A 22,410-nucleotide genomic window follows, 5' to 3' on the forward strand; every position below is an offset into this window, starting at 1 on the left:
TTTGTATTATAAAATCTGATTTTGTATATTAAACAACTTCTTGATTTTTTTTTAAATTAAAAATATCATAACTCGGCCAAAAGAGCATTGATTTTAAATCGAAAAACTGTTCTGTGCAAGATTTTCTACAGTTAATAAATCTGCATACTTCATTTAAATTAAACCCCCTTATCAAATTTTGCAAAAATGGCAAAAAAATCGATTTCTTCCTGACATATCTAGAAAGATTCCCCTGTTGATGCTGATCAAGAATATATATGGTTTATGGGGTTGAAAATGATTCCTTCACTTAGCAAAATATTATTTTAAAGAAATGCTCCAAATCAAGCTAATTGGCGCTTGATCTAGTGCTAGGTAAAAGCTATAAGTTTACATTAATTAAAAACAAGAAAGGAAGCTAACTTCGGCACGCCGAAGTTTGTATACCCTTGCAGATATTATTTCATTACATTTCAACTATACTTATAATGTTTACAGTTTGACAGTTACAGTTTTACATTCACACCTTTACATTTTCTCTACATCTACCGATCGCTCCTATGGCCGCTATATGATATAGTTGTCCGATTTTCATGAAATTTATACCAAAATTCTAGAATAATAAAATAAGCTTATATCTCAGAGTAGATGAAAATACGTTGAAAAACAACGAAGTTATAATTTGTTTCCTATTAATTTCCCGATCGTTTCTATGGCAGCTATAAGATATAGTCGTCCGATTTTCATAAAATTTTTACCAAAATTCAGAAATAATATAGAATGGCCATATCTAAAAAATGGTGCAAAAATGTTAAAAAACAGCAAAGTTATAATTTTTTTCTTAAAAATATGTCGAACATTTGTATGGCAGCTATATGATATAGTCGTCCGATCCGGCCCGTTCCGACATATATAGCAGTGAGAGTATATAGAAGACTATATGCAAAGTTTCATTCAGATAGCTTTAAAACTGAGGGACTAGTTTGCGTAGAAACAGACAGACGGAAAGACGGACAGACGGACAGACGGACAGATGGACAGACGGACAGACGGACATGGCTATATCGACTCGGCTGTTGATGCTGATCAAGAATATATATACTTTATAGGGTCGGAAACGTCTCCTTCACTGCGTTGCAAACTTCTGACTGAAATTATAATACCCTGCAAGGGTATAAAAATACTAGCGTTCTATATTTTAGAAGTATTTTGATATATAAATAAAACTATATGTGATTTATAGGGTCAAAAATGAGTCCTTCACTGTCTTGCAAGCTTTCTGACTTCCAAAATAATAACCTGCTAGGGTTTTAAAACTGCACAATTTGCCCCACTGTGCCCTGTACACTGTGCCATGTTGGCTGCCGGCTGCTGTTCGTCTGTGTGCGTGAGAGGCATGTAAATAACTCGCTCAACCGCTTTGCGGCAACATGTTGCCGGAAATGCATTTCCGGCTGCATGGCCCCCGAAATGTTGCCAGCAACATGTTGCTGAGCCCAGCTCAGTGCAGCTCATTAAGTGCAGCAGGCACACATAGAAGCACAGCTTTATCTTTATCCACGGCCTTAACTGTCTATTGTTTGGCCAGAGCAAAGCGGCTGCCAGTCAGGCAGCCGAGAAAAACGATTTCTTTATGGCGCAAACAGCGTCATAATTTAGATCTAATTGTCAGATATTCGCTGGCTGAGCTTTGCTCTTCGGATGAAGACATTCGCTGCAGTTGGAGTCGCGCGGAACTGCAACTGGACAGCTTTGCTGAGCAACAGCCGAGGAGCTGTGCGATTTCTACGTCAATTACGGCGCGGAGCGTTTTATTGGCCAATGGCGTGCTGGGCGGGTATTAAGCCTGCTTGCTGATAGCTTAACCTCCGTCTCCTTCAGCGGCAGCTGCACCTGCACCTCCTCCGCCACCTTAACCCACTAATGATGACTGCAATGTATGTGGCTGCCACATGGTCGCGGCTATTTATTGGAAGTGCATCTAATGAGCCACTGACATTGCTGCCCACAATTTGAGGCGAGATAGTCGGGTTTTTTGGTTCCAAATGTGCAGGATACTATTTCAAATACTTTCTTTGAGCCTTGTTTTATTCATAAGTCAGAGCTTTGAGTCTGGAAATGTCACTAGTGGGTTGGGTTTTTCGGAATTAATGGTAATTAGTCTTGAAGTTAAAATTCAACTTGAAAGCTTTGTACTTAGTTAAAGTATTTAGATATATATTTTAAAAAATTTAAATTCAAGCAACCTTCTCTTCCAAGTTCCCTTTAACGAGTGCCCACTTTATGACATTCTTAAAATAACAATATATAAATTGGCAAACCGAATTACCAAGCATTTTTTCCGATTTTATGAATGAAATCGCCAGAAACAGATATATATATGTATTCCGCTGCTTGTTTCTAGCTTCCGCCCCGTCAGAATAAATCAAATATCTCAGGCACATCAAAGCGGCGTCTATGACATTTGAACTGCCACCGGAAATGAATGAGTGAGCTCTGCGAAATAATGTTTGGGCCATAAATAGCTTACATACTTCGACCCATTCAATTTGCATATCAATCGGCCAACGCTGCGTATGCGTAATTTCCCTACGTTGAGCTATCTTTGACATTTCTCACGATAATTAGTAGCCAAAGCCAGAGGGGAGCGGGAAGCAGGGAGTAGGGAATGTGAGGAAGGGTTAAGCCTGGCCGGGGCAGGTGGGCGGACAACAGCTTAAGCGACGGCAATTTGCGGTGCCTCAAGGATATTCAATGACAAAAAGAAATTGCCTTTGTATTAAGCCGTCTAGACTGATTTGCCTGCAAAATATACACCATGTGTGTGTGCGTGTGCGAGTGTGTGCGGCTGTGTGTAATAGTCCGCTTAGGCTTGCCATGCTGTCGGCACTTTACATCAAAGTAAAGCCATTGCAATTGGCTAGACAGCGCCTTATAATCCCTCCGTTAGTTGCCTTACCGGAGTGCCTTCCCTCCCCCCTCGCCTCGCACGCACTTGGCCGGGATGTGTTGCGGTTTCGTAATGGATAGTGCTGACCAGGCTGCCACAATTGGGCTATCCTGTCCATGAGTGATTAATTGATGAAGGGATTTCGACGACTATGCCGAATCACAAGATGTTGAGGAATTGCTCTACTTTTCCGTTTCCTGGGAAAGGCATGCGATCACCAGCGGACATTCCTTTCAATATTTTGATATTGCCCTTCGGAACGTGCTCTTACCGGCATTTTTAGGTGATGTGTTTCCATAGATGAGTGAGTCAGTTCCTGGCCTTGAACGGTTTGTTAATAATTCGAAGAGACCAGGAAGGGCCTATAAATATTAATAATTTTGTATAAAAATAATATTTGTTGAAGTATATATTAATTTATTCAAATTTTAATTATAAATTGGCGAAAATATCCCACATACAAGGTCTAAAAATTTGAATTCAAATGTGTTGTGTGTGTAAATATTTTTTCTTAGTTTTATTTAAGACATATTATTGTTTGTAAAATTGTTATTGTTATAAAATTAAGTTTTTGTTATTTTTGTAGGCCACGCGGTTTGCGTCTCTGCTTAAAATTTCCCTTGCAGGCAAGCAGACAACGTTGCAGTAAGCAGACCTAGTTGCAGTGTCCCGCCAGACACGAAGCAGTGGTTCAAATCAGAGGAAGCAGTGAAACGGTCGGTAACGAAAAATCTGAACAAGCAGTTCTGTCAAATTGGACCTTATTACCGATTGGAAAATCTGTGGCAACCTTGCGACTTAGTGCGGCAAACCTTAAGGGGGTTTCCTGAATTACAAGGTCAAAAAAATCGATTTTTTTTTATTGCTTAAATCGATAGATAAACTATCTAAGAACATACCACAAAAATTTCAGAAGCCAATTCGAAGTATTTTCGAAGATACAGAGATGAAAGCAAAGGAGCGCCGATAAGGTTTGCAGGCGCTTGGCAAACTTTGAAGCGCGTTTTCTCCACTTTAATTTTTACGATTCTCTCGAATTGGCGGGAAAGATAACAAAAAAACTACTGGACCGATTGAAACGAATAAAGGCTTATTCTCTTCAGAATTAAATTCTCTTCTAGTTGAACTAAAACGGTTGTTGAAAACCGCTTTTTATATTTTTTACAGCATGTTAAAGTCAATATTTTATCCCGAAAAATGAAATATTGACTTTAACATGCTGTAAAAAATATAAAAAGCGGTTTTCAACAACCGTTTTAGTTCAACTAGAAGAGAATTTAATTCTGAAGAGAATAAGCCTTTATTCGTTTCAATCGGTCCAGTAGTTTTTTTGTTATCTTTCCCGCCAATTCGAGAGAATCGTAAAAATTAAAGTGGAGAAAACGCGCTTCAAAGTTTGCCAAGCGCCTGCAAACCTTATCGGCGCTCCTTTGCTTTCATCTCTGTATCTTCGAAAATACTTCGAATTGGCTTCTGAAATTTTTGTGGTATGTTCTTAGATAGTTTATCTATCGATTTAAGCAATAAAAAAAAAATCAATTTTTTTGACCTTGTAATTCAGGAAACCCCCTTAATGAATTAAAATTTTTTGAAAATTTAGAATAAGTTATGTACAGTCATAGGGAAAGCTTAAAATTGTAAAGAATTTAAACATCTAATAAAACTTATATTATGGTCATAATAACTTATTTATATATTATTAAAAACAGTTATTTTTATTATACAAAATCTTAGATTTTGATTAGCATCATGTTAGCTTACTTTTTATTATTAAAGAGAATCGTTTTTCGTCATTATAATACTGATTTTAAAAATATTGCAGAGTCTAGCTTTGGTTCCTTTGGGTGTAAACATTCGGTGGGACAGCTTTTTACTACAAATTCCTTCAATCCTGGAGATTTTTCATCTAACACTGAGATCGTGGCTGAAATTTAAAGAAGAAACCATTCTTACAAGGGAAACATTAATCACAAATCCCGGTAACCCTGCTATAGAACACTAATTACCTTAGATTACCCGTAATACCAACTGTTAGGCTGCCCGGAGTGGCCTCATCGGCCAAGAGGCAGTACATCATCAAAAGGATGCAAAGAATGCCAAAGGCAAACCAAGCCATAACGGGAATTCGGAAGGCATCGAGTGACCAAAAAGGTTCAGGACCTTGGACTGGCTGGCAGCCTTTCTTAAACTGAAATTTATACATTAACTATTGCACAGACTTAAAGAGAAACCCAAGCAAAGGTTAATACCCTTTATTGTTAATAAAACGCCATAAACCAGAGGTATCCATAAGATACATATGTATCTTTCCTTACTGAAGCATTAGATTCCTTTCTTACCACAAGCTTTTGTTACGGTTTCCGCTAATATTTTAAAGAAATAATTGAAATAAAATGTAGCCCAATGATTGCCTGTGATGAGTGTATAAATCTTAAACTATAAAGCCTGGAAAAACAATATCGATAAAGTAGCTTAAAGCCCCAGGGACATTCACAACGCTCAGCAGATATTTTCTTAATTCTTTTTTATTACACATAGTCATAATACAATTCGTAGGTGCTCAACAATAGTGTTCAACGGTAAGGAAAATCCAGCGATTTTCCCAGGGAATACATACTGTGCTTTTCAAATACAGTTTTTCCTTTTGATTTGTGTAATGATGTTGTGTTCTGTGTGTGTTTGTGTGTGCGTATAATTTAGCTTATAATTACTCAAATACAATATCATATTTTATATTGCATATTTCGCGTTTTTAATTAAAACTTAAACATTTGCTTTTTTTATTTTTTAACAAATAAAAATGTGACAATATATTCTAGGAGAAATTGTTTCGGAAGAAGCGAATTCGATGTGTGTCCCTGTCTGTATGGAAAGCGAAGATGTGATGCGAATGGTAAGCGGGTTTTGTCTTTTATGTGTGCGGACATTTACATTTACAAATATTTTATAAAGTTAGGGAATTTTCTGGGAGACACTGCCTAGAAGTCGTACGAGTTGGCCTCATCGTCGCCCTTGCGTACCTTGAAGATGAATCGATAGAGGATTCCGGCAATCAAACCACCAGCAATGGGTCCTACCCAGTACACCCAGTGATCGGCCCACATACCCTGGACCACAGCGGGACCAAAGGATCGGGCGGGATTCATGCTGGCACCGCTCAGTTTGATCTGTAACGTAAAATTATTGATTACTCCATAATCCTGCGAGATGTATCAGAAAGTAAAGCTGCTCCTACCGCACACAGGTGTCCAGCAGTGATGGACAATCCCACAGCCAGCGGCGCCGATCCCTTGATATCCAAACGAGCCGAATCCGACACAGCCTTCACCACAAACACCAGAATGAAGGTGATCAGAGCCTCAATCAGCACTGCCTGGCCAGCATCCAGATCGGTATTAAAGCTGGAGACACCCAGACCAGCACCAGCCACTCCATTGAGAGCCACCTTGATCACAGCCGCTCCAGCAATGGCGCCCACACACTGCACAATGATGTAGAAGGCCGCCTTGAGGATGCTGATCTCGCCGACGATCAGGAAGCCCAGAGTAACGGCGGGGTTGATGTGGCAGCCACTCAGGTGACCCAGGCCCTGGAAAAATGCAAAGAAGAGATTAAATTTTATATTTTTAGACATATTAATAATTTATATAATTTATTTTAAACATTTTAGGGCTTGGAAGATGAAAGTTAATTGCAAAAATTTCATTTCTAATTAAGATTAGAAATGTGTAAAATATTAAATCTAATAGAAGAAGTAAAGTAATTTCTAAAAAAACAATATATTTACTGGTTCTAATTGCTTAAAAAAAGTACAGGTCTTAGGGGAACAAGCTTATAGTATATACATATTTCCTTTTATTTTAATATTTAATGCAATATCTTAAAAAAATATTTTCATTTATGGGATATAGATTAAAAACTCATGATCCAGACTTTATTTATTGATTTTAAACCTTATTTATTTGGCACCTTTATGAAATGCTGCTGGAACATCAATAAACAACATTCTTAAAGCCTCTAAATAACCCCCTAAATTTATAATAAATTGATTTGCAAATTTTTAAGGCTGCCTAAATTAATAATTTCTAAAGCAAATTAATTTAAGTCAAGTCTCTAATTAACACAAACAAATTAGGGCAAAGTTGTGGCTCTACTAAGTGCTACTAAATGCTCCAATAAATGTTAATAACAAAACGGGTTTGAAGATGACTTTATATACAAAAGTCAACTTCTAATTGAACTTAATTCTTTATATTTTATACATAAAAGCAACTTCTAATTGATTTTAATTTTTTTCAATTTTTAAAACAAAGTTAAAGCTAAAGATTGAAAGGTAATAGCTCAGCTCTTTGACATCGCAACATTTTAACTATCTCCATTTAATTTTTTGCTGCCCTTTGTCAGCTGCCTCTTTTTCTATCGAATTTTCTCAGTTTTTCTTAGTTTCTTAGTTTCGTATTTTCCAATTGTTTGATTTTTCCAAATTTAAGATTGCACAATCGCTTACATGGACGGATACAAGCAATTTGTCAGGGCTGAGATGCACTCGAGTGCATTTATTGTCTGGTCTTTATACGCGGAGTTCAGGTCGAGTTGGCTTGAAAGTAAAAGTGGATTTCGCTGGAACCGCTGAGTCACCCAACCCGAAGAAGAGATCCCATGGAGCTGCTTAGATTACTGCCAATCGAATGGGCTTGGATCGGAGATCAAGTATTATGAATGAAGCTCACTCAAGGTCGATGTGCAGGCTTCTATGTTTGATATCTCTCTAGTTTGTTTCTTTTTTCCTTTTGGTGATACAAATTCGATTTCGATATGGTTTTCTAGCATGGCCAATGTCGTGCGTCGCATTGCGTTTAATTAATAAATGCGCAAAAAGTGCGCCGCACAGAAAATAAAAAATCAAATAAGAGGGAAAAATCTGTGTTGGCCGCTAATTACAAATGCCGCCAAGAGCAAGATCGAGTCGGGTTTTTGAGCTCTCGAAATGAACAACAAAAATCCAACGAATCCAAGCCACTCGAACTCGAACTCGAACGACTTCTTGACATTTTGGTTATGCTCTCATGCGTGCATTGCAATTTTATTTTCGTTTATTTTTTAAGTTTTTTTTTTCTATTAAGTTGCCGCTGACCTAATCGCCGAGATCTGATCTGGCTATAGGCCTATCGCATTGTTCTCAGCTCTCAATGGCTCCGAGCTTCAGCGCAGAGTCGTGAAATTAATGAAATTTATTGTTGTTGGGACCCAAAAGTCTATAATTAAATTTAATATATGCAACCAAAGAGCAATCGCGATCAACGGCCTGGGCCCCGGACCCCAACGAGTTCGTGTGAAATTTGAAGTTGAAAAAATGACTTGGACAGGTGAGTCATCGATGAAATATGACTTGGGTTTGATTTGGGTTTAACTAGGATTTTAATGGGGGATTTTTAAAGATTTTTTTGAGGATTTTTTTAAGGATTTCTTTAAGGTTTTTGTGGCTCTAAAAATGGGTTAGATTTAAAGTTGATAAATAAATTAAATTCTTAAGTAAAATTATTCTCTCAATTTGTAAAAATTTTCAACAAACAACATACCTCGTTTGTATTACTTTGGAGAGAGTTATCTATCTGAGAGTAGGTCTGATAAGGCTACGGATTACTGCCTATAGAGACAATCTTGCAGCGTAAGATTTTCTGCTTTGCAGAAATTTAAAGAGCCATTGACTGATATACAGCCAAATGTCTGATTTAGTCTTACACCGAAACTCGAGTAGAGAAGTATTCTAAAAACCAGACATGCGCTGCTTTATTATTTTCTGCATATTAACCATTTACCTAAGCAAGAGCCATTCTGCAGGCTGTGTGGTAAGTGCTTCTAATTAATTTATTTATTTTTAAAATATATTAAAATATTAAAAAATATTAAATAATATATTTCCAGGGCGATGAGTGTCAAACCCAGTGTGCCGCCTACTGTTTTGGTGTTCTGAGTCCCTGCATGTCCAACCTGGCCATCCTGCAGAAGCGAACGGAGGCCTGCGAGGCTGCTGTGACCATAGCTAGGATAGCCCTCACGGACAAGAGATTGGAGACCTTTGGTGCTCCTTTGACCAGCCAACAGGATAGGGAAAATAGATCCCAGTTACTCCTGCCAGCAAACCTAACCAAAAAAGCCGAAACCTTCATGCAACTGGGCACTAAGTTTTATTATATCGAAAAGGAACTCAAGTTGAACTGGCACGATGCCTTGGGTAAGTGTCACAAGATGGGTGGCCACCTGGCCAGTCCCCAGAACCAGGAAGAGCTGGATGCCTTCAACAATAGGCTGAGTGGCCTGCATCGCTACTGGATCGATGTGACCAATCAGTTCAAGGAGGACGAGTATGTGTCCTTCACCACAGCCTCCGCAGCGAAGTTCCTGCGCTGGGCGGAGGGAGAACCCACCAAGGATGGCAAGTGTGTGGATATTCGTACTTATAATGGCAAGACCACCATGAACGATAACACTTGCTCGGTTAATTTGTATTTTATATGCGAAAAGTCTAATGATTTATAGATACTTTTAGAGTTAATTAAATAGCAAACTCTAAAGCCTTATTTTTGTTACTTTTAAAATAAGGAATTTTAGAACTAGATTTTTAATAGATTTATTTGAATATAAATCTTAAGTTAGATCGCTTAACAAAAGAGGGAAGAGTATAGACTCTAAAACCTTATTTTCTGGTTTTTAAAATTTGGAATTTTAGAATCTTATAGATCTTTGGGATTTATTTACCTTAAATCTAAGCAAAGCATCAAAATTGTAACGAAATAAATTTTATTTTATTTGTTAAAATTAAAAACTTTGTATTAAAAATAAATTTTAAATTGTGTAACAAATTTACAATATTTTTAAAAATATTTAAATTTATTAAAAATAATTAAAAAAGAAAAGAATCTTTAAAAATGAAATTTACTTATACATTTTGTTTGAACAGTCTTTAAATGCCAATTTTTATATTAAAAACCAAGCTTAACCTGGCTTAACAAATTCTTAAAAGTTATTCAAACTGAAAGTTAAAAATCCATTATAGAATTCCTTATCAAAATCCATAATCTAGACTCGATCGAGCATTATTTTGTGTCAGCACTCGACGCACTCTCAAGGTTTTTCAATGGCTACGAAAAGTCTGCCAAAGCCTGGTGTCTCCTCGCTGTCTCTTCCACCAAGCGAGTTGTAAGTATATATCTATATATACATATAAAAATATATAGCTATAGTTAAAGAGATATATCGAGATCGATTGGCTTACGCATGTGCAGCAGCCGCGGCTCGACATTTACGCTTAAATCATATTTTATGGCTTTTCAGCTGAAAATCGAATGTTAACTTGTTTGTTTCGTTCTGCTTTTCAGCAACATTTTGGCGATTGTTGTTGTAGGTATTTAGTTTGTTTTTTTTTTTTCTATTTTATTTTTATTTTTTTGTTTAGCTTGTTTGCCGATTCAATTCAAGTTCGCATCGGGCCAAAGCCAAAGTCGAAGTCGCAGTTGCAGTTGAAGTTTGTTCAACCAACTTGACTCTCGATTTCGATCGCGAGAATTGAAAACGAAAACGTGAATGCTGCACGCACAGAGTTTTCTTGTTTTCCTTTTTTTCTTGGGTTTTTCTTGATTTTTTTTTTATTTAAAGCCGCCTGCGTAATTAAATCAAATAATGGTAAAAACTACAGAGTAAATGTAGTGATCTTTTTCTATTCAATTTGATTCTAGTTTATTCTACTTTATTCCAACTTATTCTATTTTAATCCATTTGCTGTATAAATTTACCATAATATTCCCCTATAATATATATTATTTCTCATCACAAAGACAAGCCTTCAACTTGATTTTTTTCAGCGATTGCAGTCTCCAAGCTTGACATCTTAAAACTGAAAGTTACGCTACAATCGTTTAATTCAAATTTTTCCAAACACGTCTTATTGTTGTTTTGCCATTTTCCTTTTTCTTTAGTTGCATTAAATTTCATTTTTTATTTATAAACATTAGCATTTTCTTAGATTTACTTCCTTGAAAGCGAAACGATTTGTGGTGATATGCGAACTGCATACAAATGTGGATCTGCCGGCGATTTTGCATTTGAAGTAGCGATCTCCAGGAATGTGATAGCCCTAAGCTTTAAGAGGGGATTGGCCAGGCACAGTCACATATCATATTTCTTGACTTATTTCTTGACTTATTTTCTAGACTTATTTGTTATAGTTTGACGTAGTAAAATCGCTTTTTTTTCGCTTGACAATTGGCACGTTTTCCAATTTGACGCCACACGTCTTGCTCCATTGAACAGTTATAGCCAGGTGCATGTGTAACATATATTTATATATTTTTTTTCTGCATATACAGCAATATATGACGGTGACGAATGCAACAAATAACCATTGTCGTCACACTTTCTGATGCAAAAAAAAAAGAAGAAAATTAGCAATGCATAGCCAAGTTAATAGCGGGCTCGAGTGCTACCAATCAATCGCTTTTGTAAACTTACAAGCCCGCAAGAAAAGCTGGAAAAGCTGAAAATGCTGCCACGAGTGGCAGTCATGTGACTGCATCTTTTACAGCTTCCATCTGGCATCTTGCATCTTGGGTTTTTTGCAATCGACGGGCAACTAATTTGCCACTAATGGCCCAAAATGTTGCAAGTGTTTTCCGCGCGCGAGCCGGGAAATTGCAAGGCGCCAATACATTTTTTTGCTGGTAATTTTGCTACTTGATTTCATTATGGAAATTATCCACGCTTTCAATGTGATTATTACGTTGAGATTTATAAACTAGAATTATGTAATAAAAATATGTCAGACAATGTAATAAAATTAGAGCGGTTTGTTGGGCTGTTTTTAAAGGGTTTTTACAAATTACTCATACGTCTAGGGGTACAGATTTTGTTTTATTTGGCTCTCAGATAGGCTCTCTCAAGGTTAAATCTAAGAAACATAATTCCTAATCTCCACCCAAAAGGAATCTAAAAATAGCTTAAAAATCGTAGAAGCCTTTTCATGTTTTTTGATGGATTCGGGCTGAGTTTGAGCTTGACTTTTGTGGGCCTATAAATCCGAATGCAAAACTTACAGATCTCTGAGATCTGAGATCGCTTTAAATGCTGAGCCTCGACAGCACTCGTCTGCGAATGGAGCGAACCGAGAGCCAAGTCAGCATAACGTAATTAAACGCATAATAATCTAATTGCATATTTTGCGTGTTGATTAATGTTAATTGCCAGCGCAGACGCTTTTGCTGCGAGCGAGCATTTATTATTCGCACTGCCAGTGCGTTTGTAAATCTGTCAATTTTCTAAATTACTCGCACACCCGTACGCACACTCTTAGCCAGCAGCCGCACTGCATTCGTTTGCCAATTTTATTGCCATTGCTAGTCACCGCAATGTTGTCGCTTTTAAATGCCAATGTCTCTTGGCCAAAAAATGCGTTTGTGCTTGTGCTTTAGGCCTAAACTCGTGCTTGTGCTAGTGCGTTTTGTGAATGAGCCGAAAGTGTAACGCGGCGGTGGTGGCAGCGGCGTGTCCTTGAAAATGCTCGCCGCCGATCAATGCACGCACCGCGCTTTTTTTTTGATTTTTTCAATTTTTTTTTTGCTTGAGTTTCGAGTCACAAATCTCAAATCTACGGTTGAAATCGCTGATCTTAGTTCTGAAATCTCTAGCTTGATGCATTCTCTTTGGGGCGTTGCATTAGGGTGGACCCAAGTAAGCAGAAGTTAATGATATGCTGCTGCTGATATACAGGGTATCAAAATTACGTATACGCCACGAAGACATTTTTGGTATAACAAATATTATTATTTCCTCATCATCATTTATATTTTATAGAGCAGAAAAATCTGCTACTCTGGTCCACTCTAACCTAGAACCAAAGTGCGTATAGCCTTACCTGGGCAATGGTGGCCACCGTTAAGCCAAAGGTGAATGCGATTTGTGGTACACTTCCGCTGATCGTGCTGCCAACGCCGACGAAGACCAAGAAAAATGTGCCCACCAGTTCGCCGAGCAGCATGCGCCAGATTTTCTTGTTCTCGGTTATGTCGGCAACGCCAACGAATTTCGACATTTCTGTAAATGGTTAAAGAAAACCACACAAAAAACAGAATTAGTTAAATGTTGTAACAAAAAGTACAGAAATTGGCAAAAATCATAATTAATTATTACTTTTTGTCAGCTTATTGTCATATTTATTCAGTGAGCTTGAAGCAAAGAAATCATAAATAAAAACTAGAAGTTGATTAAGTAAAACTTCTTTTTGCTGGCAAATTTATTTCTGTTATATTTCTGCTACATTTCTGTTCTGTATTTCAATAGAGACATGACTTTAAATCAGTTTTTCCGCGGTGACGCAGAAAAAAGGGGGTAATTTACGTGAGGTCATTACAGGCTATACAAATACACCCCAGAATATGAATGAATTTACGTCAGTACAGTACCAGGAATTTTTGATTAAAAAAACTAAAGCTCAACTTATTTATTGTTTAACAAATTTGCCCTTTGCTTGCTCTATTCAAAACAATTTGCATAGTTTGATTAATTAATTTGTTTAATAGCACTTTGGTGTTTACTTCCTGACAGAAGCCTTTCATTTGTCATTATCGCTCGTGCCGTCAGTCGCAGTTGAGTGCTAATGAGTGGGTGGTGTTAATTAATTTGTCTTAGCAAATATTTGCTAAAATACAGCAAAGCCCAAGCTCTGGTTGCACTGTCAATAAATACTATTAAAAAGTGTGATGAAACTGCCTTTTAATTGCCTCAAAAAACCTTATCAGAGAGAGAGAGAAAGAGTTAAGAAGACCTCGTTACTTAAGCTGCATTTAAATAGAGATTATTTAAAGGCTGTCACTTGACCAGAAAAAAATAAGTGATAAACACACAACGCCCCTTTTTCCTCTGATAAGTGTGAGTTGTTATCAAGCCAAGTTCGCACACTTGGCTCACTTAATAAGGCAATTATCTTCTGCCCCATGACTAAGATAAAAAACTATATAGAAAGAGGAAATTGTGGGTTGTAAAGCCCATAAAATCAGTAGTTACAGACTACTGGCAGCACTTTAAAAATGACTACTGTAAATTTAGTTAAAAAACTCATTTAAATTCAGGCAGAGTAAAGTGAAAATATCAAACGATTTTTAGTTGGCCAGAGATGCAGGTTTTAACGTGAGTTGAATTTGCAGAAAAACCATAAATTACTTTGAATTGGGACTAACTTGTGATTTGGAATTCCTTAGAAAATTGTAGTCACTTTTTATCACAAAAAATTACACCAACTAGACACTGATAAGACCATAAATGTATTTCCCACCTAAAAAGTGAGAATTTATAGACAGTCTAACCAGACAATCTGATAAAGAAAATATCACTTGTTTCAATCTAAATATCTTGAGCCCCGGAAATGCCCATTAATGAAAATTCAAAGCATTAAAGGCACTTGAGCGAGTGATATACGAGCCAGACTCTTATAGTTTCCACTTATTTCGAAGCTCCCACGCATTCTACGTTAGAATCGTAAATAAGATTGGCTAATGAAACCAGATCGACCTGTTGACAAGAATCGCAATTGGCCAAAACTCAATTAGCATAAGTTGTACGAAATTTATGGTTTATTTGCCATGAACATTTGTTTAATTCATTTGGTGTGTTCTCTCTAAATGCAAATTTTGTTTTAACAAAAAAAAAACAAATGTAAATGGATATCAATTAAAGATAACGAAATGTCAAACATAATTACACGATCATTGTGGACAAACACAAATGCCAAATTATTGACAATCCATCAACAGGGAGGAGAGAGGAAAAATTAATAACTTCATCTGCCGCCAGGCTGATTGCAATATTAATCACAATCCGCAATTCAAGTTCAATGGAACCTCTGGGGGAATGGATCATTTATTAATCATTTGCTTTGACTTTCATTTAAGGCTTTCAGCCGTGAAATGTGTGTGTTTTTCAAGCAAATTAGCTTCAAGTTTTAGTTAGTTTTCAGTTGTGAACAGGGTACTTGGGCTTAAGTAATCACTTGCAATCAGTTCTAATAATTAATGGGCTTTATATCTTTTTAGGAAGCCAGTTGGCCATAAAGATAAGGCATTAGTACCCTCTGCTACCTAAAAATAAAACTTATCTCGCTAGTTTACCCGGTTTTTTAATCTAAATTGCCACGAGTTTGTAGTCTTAGCTTTAGTCCTTGGATGTCGGCTAAGGCTAAATCTTGATATGCCTATATGTTTGCCATTGAAATTGGTCTGAAGAAAATATATTATTGTGGCCATTAAAAAATGAAATTAACAAAAAGAAGAAATCATAATAACAACAATTACACACAATAGTCATCAATTGGAAGGTGAGGGCGTGACGACGTCGAGGCTTTTGTGTATGTTTTTAGTGAAAAAAAATAAGATATATAATAAACACACAAAAAACAATCCATCAGCAAGGCCGCAGCAGCCGGCGAGATACATTTGCGAGATGAAGATTTATCTGTGTTAATTTCGCCTTTTAATTTGATTTGTTCATAATGAATTGTAATTAATTTAATTAGATGGTGAACCTATAGGCTATAATATTTGTTAAAAGATTCCCCAGTGATTTTATTAACACTCCAGCTGAGGTGTGTTCTAAATCAATTCTAAAACTGGGCTCCATCCATCAGTTCCCCCTCGCCGGCATATCAATCATAACGCGACACTGTCATTGCCAATGCCATCGACATGAAATTAATTAGTGGAGCTACATAACTTGTGCCTGCGCTATCGCAGAACATAAAAATACACAACACAACAAGTACACGACACACTCTTCTGCCATTTAACATTTAATTTCTTTGGAATCGAGAAATTCCAGGCGTATGCGTAATAATATTTATCGGTTGCAAATTATAGCAGTTCTAAAGTCATTGCCTGACCCACATACCAAGAAGTACCTGGTATTTTATGGCAACCTGTTGCTGTACCTGTACCTGGCACTTGCTTTTGATGGCTTTGTCCCGTATTTTAATTTGTTATTATTTTTTTGCAGCGCCAAGCGGAAATTTAAAATTCAAAGCAGGTAAAAAGATTGGCTTCGTTTCTGAGTTTGCCTCCACACTCTTGGCTCTTTTTCCTTTCTTTCTCTTTGGAGGCTTCCGTGTTTGAAAAAAAGAAGCAAAAAACCATAGAGCAACAATGTACAAAAAAGGAAAACAAAACTAATTTTTTATTACTCGTGCTCGTAGAGATTGAAATCTTCCCGCCGGCGAGGTTTCAAGAGCTTTATATACTCTTTCGAAAGGGTTTGTAGATTTGGAGTTATGTTCAATTACATTTAGTAAAGTACTAAATATTATAGATGTTAAGCAACCGTTCAAAAACTGGCATACAACTGTTAAACGTATTTTTATTAATTAAATTTTTTCTACTTTATTTTGTATTAGGTTTTCGTCGTTTTTAGCCACTGTACTTGTATAAAAATCCTCAACAAATTTCCAAAACAAATATAAGAGTATACAAACTTCCCCATCTATTAAACCCGCACCCATTTCACTTCAAATGTCAAGGTCGCTGCACAAACTCCACCCGCGCTTGGCTATTGCGCAAGAAATCTTAGCACTTTCGCTATCGCGATAACCAGGCCATATAAATCACGATCCTCGTGGGAAAAATACCTTACACTACCGCCGGAACCCCTATAGTCCCACCTCAAGTGGCACTCAACCCGTGTAATACCCAACTATATAGTATTTCGCAATGCAGGCGATAGCATCTCATTCACTTTCATGCCAATGCCAAGACTGCGTTCTCCAACAAACGATTTATGGCCAAGTGGAATGACTGACCGATAAGATACAAATACTTGGCGGTAGCTCCTAGAAATAGAAAACTGAGAGGTGAGTCAGGTGGGACGATTGACAGGTAGCTGGAGTTTGGATATCCCCCCCAACCATATAAGATCCGAGAGATTTTGCATTAATGGAGGGGCGTTTAAATTACTGTATTATTAGCTAGGTCAGGACTAGGCCAAATATAGTAATCCACATTGCAAGTGTTTTCCGTATGGAGAAATCCATGCCAAGTTGGCTATGACTCTGACTCTGGACTGTGCATTTCGCTGCAGTTGCCATAAACAGAATGTGGCCGCGGATGTCCGCTCGACATGGTATTTTACTTGTTCTACTTGTTTTGGCCTGTTGTAATTGTGGCTCACATCCTGCCAAGCACTCTAAGAAAATTCAATTTCAAATTTAGTTATGTCTAAAATTTCTTTAAAAATATGAAAAGCATTTTCCCAAGTATTTCTTCAAGTGCTTTTGGTGTCCAACCTTGGCCATAACTGAAATCAAGGTGGAGCACACGTGCGGAAGTCTCTGTCCAAAGGCCAAGTTAAAGGCTTGGCTCTATGAAAGCCGCTCCCTAGGTCCTGGCCTAGAGAAAAGCACCCTTTCCCTGCAGGTTAGAGTTATGTTGATTAGGAGAACCCATGACTTATCTGCGTATTATTAGAACATGAGCAATGTCATCGCCTGTATAGCCTTTTCTCACCTCGTTCCTGGTTTACAAGCATTTTTCCACCAGCTGAGCTCATTAATTCGACACAGTCACGCAATTTTGGCATAAGTTTACTAATTTATGTCTGTTTTTTTTTTTTGCTCATATATGTTTTTTAATCATCGAAAAGAAAGTTAGAAGCTGACAGAAGGGATTTATGAAAATACCTTTGACAGAGTTTGAGGGGTTTTGGGAAGGCTCAGAATATAAAAGGTTTCAAATAAAATATATAATAAACCTTAAACTTTAATATTATATTTTATTTTTATGTGAAAAATGGTAATCTTTAGTTATTAAACTATTATATTTTTCTCCCTATTGATCACGCACTTTAACCAAAATTTGACATCATGACATTTGTTTTGAGATTTACCTCGTCACGCAACAAGCCCAAAAATGTATATATATAAATTCCAGAACAAAGAACTGACTTAACTTTACCGTTAACCATAAACTTTGACTGTACAAAGGAGCTGTCGCAGGTGAGTTTGTAAATTTACCTTCAGTTGTTTAAGGTATTTTCGTGCGTATGCAAATCACAATCTTATATATAGTCTCCCACCTTAATTTTCTTAATCTCCACAACACGAGCATTAATTTGATCTTAAAGCAGAATAATAAAAGTGCAATAACAAAAGGTTCTCTTTAATTTCCACAGCAATTAATCAATTTAATCGGTTTATTAATTTCGGCTTTGGCCTGGTGATGATTTTATTAATAATAATAGCGGCCAGCAGCCGAAGATCGAAACCTGTTCGCTGCCCATTAAAATCGTTATAAATTAATTAGTCACCTGGCTGCGTCTGGGGCTTGGGTTTTGGGTCTGGGCTTTTGGGTAAGGTTATGGGCAGGTACTATTTAGTTCCAGGTACCTTTACTTATTATCTTTATGGGCGCGCAAATTTATGTCGCCTTAACTCATTTATAATGTCCAATAAATCAGGTGCGATTTATTGGGGTTTTGTGGTTTATGACTAACTTGGGTGTTTATCGATTAATTGCGATTATTTGAGATGAAGTTTGATAGGGGAAATTTGGGAGATATTTTTGGAGGGATTTTCAAGGAGAGTAATCAGTACATCTTAGGATTTTGACAAAGTTTGTTAAAAGAATATAATTGATAAGGGTTTTTAAATAATTTTAGCAAATTTATTTAAACAAAAACCCCAACCAAATATTATATAATACTAATAATAATTAATTCCTCTACTATTTTTCCCATATTTCCAAGTATTAATTACAAAAATATGCCTAAAACTGTTTACATTTCTGTGGCCAATTAAATTCATTAATCATCTAAATACCCAAACATTTAAGCTATTGTCTCTCCCCAATTCAGTTTCAATTTGTATTTAATTCCACGTTACGTGAATCTTGAAAAACTTTCCATGGGAACAAAATGCGCATCTTTTTGCTACTGTATAGATCTCCACCGAAAGGCAGCTTATTAACTTAATTATAAGCTATCCGATTAACAAACAAGTTGATCTGCCATTGAGAGCCGAGAAGCTGCACTAACTGTGCCAAATGTCGCAATGTTCTAGCCAAGTCCGAGACATTTCCTGGCTCAAAGTGTTTTCTGGCTTGAACAATTTCACCGTGATGTCATGTCAACTCGGCTCACGATTATTACTGTAATTTTATATCTGCGAATCCCCGGCCATAAAGAACAGCAACTAGCGTCAGTCTAGAGTTTATATATATGTTTATATATATATAGCGACATTGGCCAAAAGATGACAACGCATTGAATTATAAGGTGGGCAAGACATTAAGTGGAAAGAGAGATGAAATTAGCAACACGTTTGTACCATAATTTGCAGAAGAATTTCTCACGCACCTACCAAGAAGGTATTTTTATCATACACTGAAAAGTCAAAGTATTTTTCTTGTATTTTTCCCCCCTTTTTTTATGCCCGCCTTTGGCCCTGAAAAATTGTTTAATATTTAAATCAAATATTGAAACGGGTGGTTAAACACTTGGTCAAATAGTAGTCATAGGCGCACCGAGGCGTTGACATTAATTAGCTGAAATCGAGAATTTTCGATAATGGAGCACAACATTGGGTAAATATTTTCGCCATTATCAGTTTCAATAGCGGCGAAAATGACGCCAGAGTTTCGGTTTAAATAATTGCCGGGGATAAACAAAAGAAACGCAATTAGGATTTTAATTAATTGCTTAAAGAAAATCACCATGTTTCGGTTTATTTTTTGTTTATTTCTTTAGCTTTAAATTAGTTTTACTTATTTTGGTACTTTTCCCTACTATTCCCCAGTCTCATTTCGATCCGGCGCGGCGCAGTTCATTCACTTTATTGCTTTCGTTGGAGCAGAGTCACCTCCATCACCATCACCATCATCATCATGGTCGTCGTTTAAATTGCTCGACTGTAGTAGTTTCCGCTGTTGTTTACCTATCGAAGTTTTCTCCTATCTATATACTTTTTTTCCCCCTCTTTCTGAGGCCTTTCTGTCATGCAAACTTTCAGTTATAGAAATCATCATCAGCCGCCACGGAAGCTAAATCAAAGCAACAAGAAATATCTATAGAAAAAATAACTTGGGGCTAATTTACTGTTTCTGTCATGCTGCGCCAGTCAGAGAAATTATTGAAAAGCCAATCATCTTGTTATCGTTATCGATGGGAGGGACACCCAAAAAAAAATTGGGAAGAAAAAGATGATTTATCAAATATACCCAAAAAATATTCAACTTGTTAAAGATGATTAATTGTCTCAAGGTGATTAATTTTTTTGCCAAAATTTAAGGTTGCATAGAAAGTGAAAACAAAGGCGGAGAAGTGGGATATTTAATTGCAGAGCAAAATGTTTAATAATTGAATTAAATTAATTAATCACAAGTTGCAAAATGGTTTTAATTGGTTTTTAATTTTAGTGAAAAAGACAGATGCTTTTCTGGGGGCCTAATTTTTTATATTTTGTGTTTTTACTTAATTAACAATATTTTTGTAGGCAATAGTAAACCAATTACAATTAATTAAAATATTCAAACCTTTAAGCATTTATATAGAATATTTGTTATTAATTTATTAAACTTATTAGTAGTGAATAAATATTATTTTTAGAATCTGAATCGACTATTTTATATCACAACTAATTTGTAATATATTATTACGGGGTTATTAGGGGGTTAAACCCCCTGCTAGTCACCAACAAGCTCATTATCAAATTCCTATTAAAAAAGTCACCTTATTAATAAATAATATTTATAATTTGCCTTACTTTGATCACAATTATTTCTCAGTAAAACAAACAAGAAAATCCCTTATGATAATCCATATAAAAATAAACTTTCGCAGAAAATCCCACATTCAAAACAAGTACTACAATTTCGCTCACTCTTTTCGCCCCCGTTAAGTCGCAATAATTAACCTTCGCACACACGCATAGTTGGCATTCTCTGGTCTCTGAAAAAAATCTCCAATCACTCACCTGTTTTCTCGACCATTTTTGCTGTCTTCTGTGGGGTGTTTTTTGGGGTTTTATGCGGTGTTTTTTTTGCGGTTGCCACTCGAATTTAGCAAAATATCGCAGAGCGTGGGGGTTTTTCAATCAAAACTTTTGCTTTCGTTTTCAAAGCGCGCTTTTTGTGGGATTTATATTTCGTTTTTTTACTAATTTAGCTGCAGGTAAAAGTGGGCACTTGAATCGAAAAAATCGAATTGTGCCAAATAGCTTTGTATAAATATAATTGTTAAGGTTAAGAGTCTTGAGGTTGCACAGAGTCTCGTTTAGTTTTCACTTATTTTCCACACTCTCTCCTTCTCTCGACAATAACTCGATTTTATTATTACTATTTTTAAATTAAATTGGTTTACGAGCTTCGATTTCCTTTTTCGAATTTTCAAAATGCCGTACGCTTTTCTTTTCTTTTCACTTGCTGCTGGGATTTTCGTAAGCTGTGCTACCACGTTCGCTGCTCGAGCGCAAATAAACGTTGCCAACGCTGCCGCTGTAACTGATATACTCTCTGTCGCAGTCGCAGTCGCAGTCGAGGCTGGCGTCGCTGCCGAAGTCAACGGAGACAGCGACTGCGACTGAGGCAGACTTTATTTCTTCTTGTGGGGCTTGGCTTTTTCAGCTCTTTGTTGGCCGCCAGGATCTGGGTTCGGAATACACCTGTTCACCTGCTCCTCCTACCTGTGTGTGTGTGTGTGTGTGTTGTGCCCCGATGACTTAATCGAATAAGAGGGGGTGTCACTGTGCACCGTGTGGCGCATACACATATACAGGCCTGTTCTAGTTTCCACTTCCGTAAAATTTATTCGGATTCGGATTTCCCTGACCTGTTCTAGTGTTCACTTCCGAAAAATTTTTACGGATTCGTATTTCCCTCTGTTAAGTCTCTGTTAATTTGCAGACGAAACGCACGGAAACTTTCCGTGTGCCATTTGGCCGGCGGATTCAAATCCGCAAAATCAGAAATTAATTATTTTAAAATACAATGCGATTATGTATATTACAAATGTTAATTGTAATCTATTCCTAGAGGTTTTGGGAACATTATTGCATAATTGAATTAGCTAATACTAAAGTACTTGATTTATAAATAATTATTTTGTGGGTGCACCTTAAAATCGGTTCGATTCTAACCTTCAGCATTATTGCAAATCCGCTGCCGCTGTGTCGTATTTGAGAGGGACCATTTAAGGGTTGTCAGCGTTTCAAAAAAAACGGCATATATTTAAGATTAATTTCGAACAATTACTTTTTATGTTGTTTTACAATTAAAATATCTGCTATTAGGTAAAGTATATGAAAAAGTGTTATTCTTTAAAATACCAGCCAATTCAATCCACAAACTGAACTAAATTTTATGCGAAGGGAATTTTTTCTAAACCCTCGGCAACTCTACTTTCCAGCATTTTGCCACCAGAACAGCTGATTGCAATTACAAATATTTCAAAATGTTTATTTC

At 36.7% G+C, this 22,410-nt stretch overlaps 2 protein-coding genes across 2 annotated transcripts; one reads left to right on the top strand and one right to left on the bottom strand.

Annotated features, from left to right (window-relative positions):
* Positions 1–5,436: 5,436 nt before the first annotated feature.
* Positions 5,437–21,429, bottom strand: Drip (aquaporin homolog protein drip). The gene is made up of 4 exons (XM_017164609.3): positions 20,925–21,429; positions 12,837–13,015; positions 6,165–6,518; positions 5,437–6,096 (listed from the first exon to the last, which is right to left on the bottom strand). Exons 1-4 carry the CDS (start codon positions 20,938–20,940, stop codon positions 5,908–5,910), a joined length of 738 nt encoding a protein of 245 aa, XP_017020098.1. The 5' UTR covers positions 20,941–21,429; the 3' UTR covers positions 5,437–5,907.
* Positions 8,656–9,595, top strand: LOC108073116 (hepatic lectin). Its single transcript, XM_017164611.3, has 2 exons — positions 8,656–8,778; positions 8,855–9,595. The coding sequence occupies exons 1-2, from the start codon at positions 8,710–8,712 to the stop codon at positions 9,467–9,469; spliced, it is 684 nt and encodes a 227-aa protein (XP_017020100.1). The 5' UTR covers positions 8,656–8,709; the 3' UTR covers positions 9,470–9,595.
* Positions 21,430–22,410: the final 981 nt, after the last annotated feature.

Source organism: Drosophila kikkawai, chromosome 2R (assembly GCF_030179895.1).
Source record: "Drosophila kikkawai strain 14028-0561.14 chromosome 2R, DkikHiC1v2, whole genome shotgun sequence".
Taxonomy (NCBI): Eukaryota; Metazoa; Arthropoda; class Insecta; order Diptera; family Drosophilidae; genus Drosophila; species Drosophila kikkawai.